Below are 10,048 nucleotides of genomic sequence, written 5' to 3' on the forward strand. Positions count from 1 at the left end.
TTTTTTTTGAGATAGTCTCACTGTGTCATCCTCGGTAGAGTGCTATGGCATCACAGCTCACAGCAACCTCAAACTCTTGGGCTTATGTGATTCTCTTGCCTTAGCCTACCGAGCAGCTGGGACTACAGGCGCCTGCTGCAACGCCCGACTATTTTTTTGTTGCAGTTGTTTAGCTAGCCTGGGCTGAGTTTGAACCTGCCACCCTTAGTCCATGTGGTGCTATAATCACTGTGCTACAGATGCGGAGCTTTTTTTTTTTTTTTAAGATGGAGTCTCATGCTGTCACCCTGGGTAAAATGCTGTGGCATCATACCTTGCAGCATCAAACTCTTGGGCTCAAGTAATTCTCTTGCATCAGCCTTGTGAGTAGCTGGGACTATAGGCACCCACCACAATGCCTGGCTGTTTATTAGAGATGGAGTCTTGCTCTTTCTCTGGCTGGTCTTGAACCTGTGAACTCAGGCAGTCTACCCGCAGCCTTCCAGAGTGCTAGGAATATAGGCGTGAGCACCATGGCCTAACCCTTCTGCTGTTTTTAAGTAGTTGTTATTTTATGTCATATGTTTGAATTGTTTGTGTCTTGTGTGCGCTTTCACATTTAAGGCCATTTCTGATTTTTTACTGGCCCTCTGAGGAATGCCTACAATAGTTTTGTAATGGAAATGGGAGTATGAAAATTAAGGTAATATGAGGGATAGTGATCCTTTCTAAAAAGATAGAAATATCTGATGTTTGAAAAATAAGGGCTGCACAGAAATAGGAAGTTACAAGTTATGTTGTGTAGGACATACAGAAGTATATTCGCTATGTAGAGATGATGTGAAGGAGGTTTGGATAAATTGGGACCATATTAAAATGGACCTTGAATACTTAGAAGCTAATTCTGGAAATAGTCATTAGACAGTTGGAGCCATGCTAGATTTTTAGGTTGGAAAATGCCAACTTTCCACATTAAAATATAAAATGTTACTACTATATTCATTTGTGCACATTATAGGTATGTATAGGAAAAATAAATTAAACATGGAAAACAAACAGAAAAGAACTACCTCAAAATGTTAGTATTGACTGTCTGAAGTAGGACTTTGGGTAACTTTTCCTCCTTCTTATTAGTCCAGCTGTTGCAAAAAATTCTGTATTGCTTTTTGGATGTGGGGCAAGGCCACTTTACAAATAAATCATTGTCATCCTACAGAAATTTTGTTGTGAAATCTGTAGCATCCATTACCTCATGCTTCCAGCTCTTTACTAAAAGAATAAATGTCCTAGAACCTTTCTCCTCTGAGAAAATCGGAGTAGCAAAGAGGTGTAGGAAGTTCAAGGAAACATGTGATCTTTAGCTTGGACTTACTGTCTCATTTATTTTAGGATTGCTGAAGATTCACTCTAGTCAGTCCAATCCCCAGCAAGCTGTCCTGACAATTCCCAGCCAGTTGAAACCACTCAGTGTGAACACATCTGGAGGTGTGCAGACTATATTGATGCCTGTGAATAAAGGTAAGTCACTTTGCCCACGGGCCTGTCAAATGTGGCTATCATATGAGTCCATGAATGTTCTGTCAGGTGATATCTCAAATATAGCATATAGCCTGCCCTTCTGAAGTCATGGTACTCACTGGCATGTTGGACTCTCGAGCACCAAGGCTAGGACTAAGAGTAAAACCTAAGTGACCCAGGGCGGTGCTTATGGCTCAAAGGAGTAGAGCGCCAGCCCCATATGCCAGGGGTGGTGGGCTCAAACCCAGTCCCGGCCAAAAACTGAAAAAAAAAAAAAACACCTAAGTGACCCACTGGCTCTGAAATAGGTCCCCTATATCGACTATCGAGTTGAGGAGCAACATTTTTTTTTTTTTTGATTGGGGCTGGGTTTGAACCTGCCACCTCCAACATATGGGGTCAGCACCCTACCACAGGGGCCACCCGAGGAGCAATATTTTAAACATTTATGAAAATTTAAGTTAATTGGATTTTTATTTCCTTAGTTTAGTGACAGGCACCCATTTCCACAGTTGAGGATGTATCTCTGTTACCCTGATAACTAAAAACAACCCAGATTGTCAGATCACTGTATTAAATAAAGGACCTTACAATCCCCATTATCCTGACATCATCTTTGTTCTCTTTGTCTGATAAGGGGCTGACACCTGGGAGCATCCCCATTAAAAATAATTTCTATATTTGATGTATGCCTCTTTGCCCTGTAGTGGTTCAGTCGTTTTCTACCAGTAAACCACCTACCATTGTGCCTGTAGCTGCTCCAACTCCAGTTGTCCCCAGTTCTGCTTCAGCAACTGTTGCAAAAGGTATGTAGGATCTCACTGTATTTTTGTCTGGAAGTTTTATGTAGGACATTACTGTAATCTAAGTCTTTTCAATTTTCAGCATCTGTGAGTCAGTCACTTGGCAAATAGTGTACTGAGTACTTACTAGTAGACATTGAGGGAAATACAGAGACTTAACAAAGCATCATTCCTGCCCTTCAAGTATTTATAATCAGGGTGAAGAGAATTGTCACAGGCAGTAAGCAATGAATGGTAAAATGATTGCTGAAATATTGGATGTCTGATCAGAGTTGGCAAGGGGTGTGGAGGGGAACAGGATTTTGTATGAGTCATGAATTATAATTTGGCTTTTAAAAGAGTGACACATTTTCAGCTGTGAGAGTTCAAGGGGTTTGCCAGATGAAGGGAACAGTAGAGACAAGGACCCAAAGGGCTGGTTTGGGGAAGTAGGACAATTAGAGGGGCTCATTTAAGGATTACAGTTTTAGGGAAGGGCCAGACTTTGGCTAGCTGGCAGTGGGGGATATTCCTGACAAGAATAAATCAATAGGCAAGGAGGATTGTTTGAGGTCAGGAGTTCAAAACCAGCCTGAGCAAGAGAGTGAGACTGTCTCTACTAAAAATAGAAAACATAGCTGGATGTTGTGGTGGGCAACTGTGTTCACAAGCTATTCAGGAGGCCAAGGCAGGAGGATTGCTTGAGCCCAGGAGTTTGAGATTGCTATGAGCTATGATACCACAGCAGTCTAGCCAGGCAGTAGAGTGAGACTGTGTCTCAAAAAAGAATAGATGAAGGAAGTGAATTAGAGTGACACATTTGGAATCTGCAACATGTGCAACAATGATGATAGATAGCTACTGTGTAAGAATGAGCGCCTGTACTGTATCAGGTACCCTGTTAGCTGCTTCCATTACTTCAGCTTAGCTATTATGCAGATGAGAAAACGAGCTTAGAGATGTTAAGTACATACTTTCTAAGTCTACAAAGTAGTGAAGTTGGAATTTGAAATACATTAGTTTAGTACCATGGCAGTCTGCTTTTTAATCATGTCAGGATCTCCTTGATAATCTTATAGAGAGGTAGATTTGTAACTTACTAAATGACCATCTAAAGCAGGGTTTGGCAGCTTATCGTCCACTGCCTGTTTTTGTGAGTAAAGCTTTATTGTCCCTTAGCCATGGCTGTTCATTTACATGTTGTCTTCTATGCTTACTTCCTGCAGAGATGTATTTACTATTTCACTTTCTGTAAAAAAAGTTCACCAAGGGCCGGGCGCAGTGGCTTATGCCTGTAATCCTAGCACTCTGGGAGGCCAAGGCAGGTGGATTGCCTGAACTCAGGAGTTGGAGACCAGCCTGAGCGGGAGGGAGACCTCATCTCTAATAATAGCTGTGTGTTGTGGTCCCAGCTACTTGGGAGGCTGAGGCAAGAGAATTACTTGAGCCCAAGAGTTTGAGGTTGCTGTGAGCTGTGAATCCACAGGACTCTACAAAGTATGACAAGTGAGACTCTCTGTCTCAAAGAAAAAAAAAAAGAAAAAGTTCACCAAACCCTGATCAAAAGATAGCTCATGAAGGAATTGGTGTCCTTCTCAATAGGAGGAACGTGGCATAGGCCTGCCTCCCACAGATTCAGTTAATTTTGGACTGGGCCAGAGCATATCTGTTTTAATTTTAATTAAAGTAAAATATTCAGTGAAACGCAGTTACACCTACCATTTGATGAACTGGCTGATGTTTAAACCCGTATAACCAACACCCCCTTTACGGGTTTATCAGTAGAAATTTTCACCCTTGGACCCTTCCAATTAGTTCTCAATTGGAATTGCTATTCTGATTTCTATTACTATAGATTAGTTATTTCTATTTTTGGACTTGATGTAAATGGAAGCACATATAAAGTTGAACAAATAAGTTCACAGACTCATTCTAGAAAAAGTCCTACATACCTTATTGCTGAATATAACTACAGCCATCTTCAAAGTACTTCCCTTGGTAAATGCACCAAAGCCAGCACCTAGTCCACTTTCAAATTACTTTTTCTAGGATGAGTTCTCAAACTTAATTGTCAGACCTCATTGATGACAGCTCTGATAGCTATTCCAAAAAAAGAGTTCCAAAATTGCTTTAAAGAGTCAGTATATATTTAAAAATCATTTGAATTTCTATATACTAGCCATAATAATTAGAAAATGGATTTTTCTTTTTTTGAGACAGTCTTAATCTGTCGTCTTTGGTAGAGTGCCGTGGCATCATCATGGCTCACAGCAACCTCAAACTCCTGGGCTCAAGTGATTCTCCTGCCTCAGCCTCCCTTGTTGCTGAAACTACAGGTACCCACCACAATGCCCAGCTGTTTTTTTCCTATTTTTAGTAGATGGATTCTCATTCTTGCTCAAGCTGGTCTCAAATTCCTGAGCTCCGGCAATCCACCTGCCTTGGCCTTTGGAGTGCTGGGATTACAGGCGTGAGCCACGGCCATGTGTTTCCGGCCAGAAAATGAAATTTAAATGAACATTTATAATAGCACCAAAATTGGGTGGGGCCTGGTAGTGAGGACAGAGTGAGAATCTATTTCAAAAAAACGCACAGAAACATCAAAGAATACCAATACTTAGTTAGCAAACCTAAGAAAATATATATAGTCTTATATACCTAACAATCTATAAAACATTTCTAAGAGAAATTAAAGACATGAATGAGTGGAAGGATATTCCATATTAAATTTTTGAAAGACTTGATGAATACATCAGTTTCCACCAAAAATACATATAGATTCAATACAGTCTTAATCATAATCTATAGAATGTTGTTTTTGTTATTGTTTATAGAAATTGATGCACTAAGTCTAAAAAATGTATGGAAATCCAAAGGCCAAAATATCTAAGATAGTACTGAAGAACAAAGAAGCTGGAGGACTTAGGCAGATACATATTATAAAGCTGTGGTAATTAAGAGTATGTGTGGTAGAGGCTCAAGAACAGACAGACTGATGGAACAGAAAAGAGAACCCAGAAATAGACCCACACATATATGGTGACCTAATTATTGACAAATTCACTAAGGAAAGGATGGTCTTTTCAATAAATAGTTTTGGCTTAATTGGATATATCCCTACCTCACCCTGTAAACAAAACCTGGCTTGAGTTGGATCATAGACCTAAATGTGAAAGGTTAAAAAAAAAGCTTATAGAAGATAATATGAGAATATCTGCATGACCTTGAGCAAAGATATTTTAAACAGGACATACAGGAAAACCTTAAGAGAAAGAAACTGATAAATTAGACTTAAAAATTAACATTGGGAACCTCACTACATCAAAGATCAAAAACAAAAAGTTAAGCCACAGACTCAAAAATATTTGCGCTCTCTCCATACATAATACAAAGGCGTTACATCCAAAATAGACACAGACCTTCCAGAAATCAATATTCAAAAGACTGATTTTTTGTTAATGGGCAAAAAATGTGAATGAGCACTTTACAAAAGAGGAAATTCCAAAAGCTCATAAGGCCGTGAAAAATTATTCAAGCTCATTCATCACCAGAAATGTGAATTAAAACCATAGTGATCCAGCAGAATCAACAGATTTAAAAAACTGACAGTGATGAGAGAACAATGTGAAGCACTTGAAAATTGCATACACTGCTTGGTGGGACTGTAAATTGGGACCATCACTTTGAAACCAGTTTGGCAGTTTCTAATAAAGTTAAAAAACATCTGCCCAAAGTTCCAGCAAGTCCACTTCTAGGACATGTGTGCATAATCTACCTAAAGACACATGAGAATGTTTATCACGTTGTTACTCATTATAGCTAAAATGATGCTGATGTGAAAGAGTGTGTGCAGTATGACTCCAGTCATGTGAAATTCAAAACGGGGGAAAGGTGCAGACCTTTGTCACGGAGGAACTGCCAAAAGCATAGGGAGTCTGCTGAGGCAGGCAGGCCGCCTTGTGGTGAGTATGGGTGCATAGGTAAAGTTGTGTACTTAACTAAATGCAGACTATACATCAGTAATGAGAAGAGAGAGGAAGAGATGTATCTAGTACTAGTATATCTCATTTGTAGACTCCTGTTATTTGGAGAGCCACCAAAGAATGTGAGCAGGGAAATGATACCAGATAGGTATTTCAGGAAGATTATTGGGTGCTAATGCACAAGTTGCATTGTCAGGGAGGAGAGCAGAGGTGGGGAAGCTCCTGCTGAAGCATCAAGTCACAGATCACAGGTTTTTGAGTGAACAAGACTATTGAAGGACAGGACAGCATGTGCACCTGAGACATAGTATCTCCCATCAATGCTTTTAGTCATGTTTAAAGCCTGGTGAGATTAGCTTAGAGATTTTCCAAGCACAGTGGATCTGATTTTTGTTTTGAGCCTTGTGTCTCAGAACACTAAGATGAGGCTGATAGTTGATAGACTAGCCAGAGAGATGATACTGAAAAGATCATGGTATTAGAACAAGCCAGCATTGTATTTTAATGTGGCGTTGTTCAATCATGTGTTGGTGCGGGTGAGGGATCTCACATAGCAGTGTGACTGGCCCTTTAAGAAATGTCTAAAAAGCCATTTTATAGCCCCCTCTTGTCATGAGCCTGGAGTTGCTCCCCCTGAGGCCCAGGCTAACAGTTCTTCACTTGTCTGCTAACCCTGTGATGACAGGAGCCATCTCCTGCCTGTGACCCTACAGCAGCTGGAGGGCAGTGTCCTCATTGAGCTTCAGTGGAGGAGCTTTGTTTCTGCCTGCACGTGTCCTTTCCGCACTGAGTCCTGACAGCTTTCCCTTTGTTGCCCTTCCCTTGTAGTGAAGACTGAACCAGAAACACCTGGGCCAAGCTGCCTCTCTCAGGAGGGTCAGACAGCAGTGAAAACAGAAGAAAGTTCTGAGCTGGGAAACTATGTCATTAAGTAATTATTCCAGTCTTTTCTAAAGGAGTTCTGCTTTGGATGCGTGTGTGATGCTTTTTTTCAATCACCTGCCACAGCTGAATGTGTGTCAAGTTGTGGGTGTGGAGTGAAGTCCTTGATGGAGGAAACCATCTGTGCATGTGTAGTGGAGACAGTTATTACCACTTGATGCACAGTGGAGGGGTTGTCATTTTATACTATGATGTGATGGGACTTAGGCATGGCACTTGATTTGAGGTCTTAGAAGCCCCAGATGGGATTACAGGCCTCCCTCCAGCTGGGTTTGCCAACATATCTTTTCTCTGTAGAATCCTTGGGGTGAAAGGGCTTGTGATCTTACTGCTCAAGTGTATACATTTTGGGTGATGTTCACACACCTGCTTGATATTACACAGCTGTCTTTCCATGAGCCAGCTACAATCATGGCCTCCTCTAAAAGGCTTTCTGAGGTTTTCTAATTTCCAAATTGGGCGGTTGCCTTTGAATTATCTCTCACTGCTGAGAATAGTAAAAATGTAGCCATTCAGGGTGGCCCCTGTAGCTCAAGCTACTAAGGTGCCTGCCACATACACCAGAGCTGGCAGGTTCAAATCCAGCCCGGGCCTGCCAAATAATGACAACTACAACCAAAAAAAAAAGTAGCCAGGTGTTGTGGTGGGTGCCTGTAGTTCCAGCTTCTCAGGAGGCTGAGGCAAGAGAATCGCTTTAGCCCAGGAGTTGGAGGTTGCTGTGAGCTGTGACACTACGACAGTCAACCCAGGGCCATAGCTTAAGGCTCTGTCTCAAAAAAAAAAAAAAAAAAATGTTAGCCATTAAAACACGGTAGAGACCTGAAATGGAATAGCCTCAAAGTGGGCATTTATGTGATAGAACTTTCTCTCTTCTAATAGCAATCATGTTGCCAAAAAGATTATATTGCTGTTTATTGTAAAAATAATAGATAGTCTTGGTGCCCATAGCTTCGTGGTTAGGGCGTCTGCCACATACGGTGAGGCTGGTGGTTCGAACCCAGCCTGGGCCTGTTAAACAATGACAACTGCAACAAAAAAATAGCCTGGCATAGTGGTGAGCGCCTGTAGTCCCAGCTGCTTGGGAGGCTGAGGCAAGAGGATCATTCATGCCCAAGAGTTGGAGGTTGCTCTGAGCTATGATGCCAAGGCACTCTATCGACTCTGTCTCAAAAACGTAAAAATAAAAACAATAGATAAAGTATCTGTGGTTTTGCATAATTTGCCATTCTTGGGGTTTTATCTATTTATTTAGTCTTGATGTTTTCTTTTTAACCATGGGACACTGTTCCTTTATAAAGAAGGCTATCTGTGGAAGGAAAGACATTGCCAATATAATAGTTTTAAATTATAATTGCCTCAGAAAGGGGAAGTATATATATAAAGTGTATATATAGGTCTGTGGCTAGAAACTGCTGCATGTGTTTAATTTATTGCCTTAATTTTTTCTTACCCTTCTCAGGATAGATCACTTAGAGACTATCCAGCAACTTTTAACAGCAGTAGTAAAGAAGATTCCTTTAATCACGGAAAAAAGTAAGACAATTATACTGAATATATGCGTACATTTTCTTAAAGCTATGAACTATTTGGGGTCTGGAGTCAGAGCACTTGGGATTTGAAATTAATACAGATGTGACAATTATTATCTTACAAGCTTTTAGCTAGAGATATATCTCATTTTCAGGGGGATTAGAATTCATATCCAGTTAGTATTTTACTGTTTTCACCAGGTTCAATCTGTTAAAGGAATTTATTACATTTATTTTGATCTGTAAATCATAAATTATGTATATAATTAAAACTCTGGTAGCCAGGTACAGTGGTGTGTGCCTATAGTCTCAGCTACCAGGAAGATGGCTTGAGTCCAGGAGTTCAGTCTAAGTGACAGATTGAAACCCTGTCTCTTGAAAAAAAAAAAAACAAAGAAGAAAGAAAACAACTCTGCATTAATTCTTAATGTTTAGTAGTAAGGCAAGAAATTAGTGCTTGCTTGCAATGAGCCAGACCTTGTGCAAGCTGTATACTTACTGTCTTATTTAGTCACAGCCTCTTGTGTGGAGGGGGTTGTGATTTCCATTTTCCAGATGAGGAAACTGAGGGTAAGCAAGGTTAAGTGACTCACTCAAGATCACATAGCTGTGGTAGTGAGGCAGGATGTAGACCCAACTCTTTGACTCTTAAGACCATTGATCTTTCCTCTGAAACTCAGTATCACTTACATTAGAAAGGCAGGATTTTCCAGACACTGTAAAGTCAAATCTGCTGTGTTACTGCCCACTGTTAGCAAGATTGATCGAATAATTTGCTTCTTAGTCCCAGTTGTTTGGACAGTCACCCTAACTGAGGGCCAGATAACCTGTGGATACTTAGGTGGCTGCTCTTGGGCACGATCACTGTGAACATTTAGCGGGAGGGCATGAGGCAGATTATTTTATCACTTGCATTCATAGGAATATGAAATGATAGACCAGGTATGGACTCCCTTTGCTTATTTTTCTAACTATAATAGCAAAGAAATGATCTCTTTTTTTGGAGTTTAGGGGATCATTTTGAGGTAGGTCTAAGTAAACTTTCACACTTCCCTGCTCAACAGAAAAGGATTCAAAAAATTCTCTTTTTAAAAATTTAGATTCAGTCTTGGTGCTTGTGGCTCAAGCGGCTAAGGTGCCAGCCACATACACCTGAGCTGGAGGGTTCGAATCCAGCCCAAGCCTGCCAAACAATGATGGCTGCAACCAAAAAGTAGCCAGGTGTTGTGACAGGTGCCTGTAGTCCCAGCTACTTGGGAGGTGGAGGCAGGAGAATTGCTTGAACCCAGGAGTTGGAGGTTGCTGTGAGCTATGA

The 10,048-nt window shown here is 40.8% G+C and overlaps 1 protein-coding gene across 3 annotated transcripts in view; it reads left to right on the forward strand.

The window, feature by feature from the left end:
* YEATS2 (YEATS domain containing 2) overlaps nucleotides 1-10,048 on the forward strand; it is a 123,050-nt gene that overhangs the window by 103,004 nt on the left and 9,998 nt on the right. For all 3 annotated transcript variants that reach the window (XM_023519253.1, XM_012811583.2, XM_023519254.1), the window contains 4 exons: nucleotides 1,369-1,497; nucleotides 2,205-2,303; nucleotides 7,091-7,193; nucleotides 8,664-8,737. In XM_023519253.1, coding sequence (XP_023375021.1) covers nucleotides 1,369-1,497; nucleotides 2,205-2,303; nucleotides 7,091-7,193; nucleotides 8,664-8,737 — 405 coding nt within the window. The remainder of the gene's footprint in view (nucleotides 1-1,368; nucleotides 1,498-2,204; nucleotides 2,304-7,090; nucleotides 7,194-8,663; nucleotides 8,738-10,048) is intronic.

Source organism: Otolemur garnettii, unplaced genomic scaffold (assembly GCF_000181295.1).
Source record: "Otolemur garnettii isolate 467f Iridium unplaced genomic scaffold, OtoGar3 scaffold00166, whole genome shotgun sequence".
NCBI lineage: Eukaryota > Metazoa > Chordata > Mammalia > Primates > Galagidae > Otolemur > Otolemur garnettii.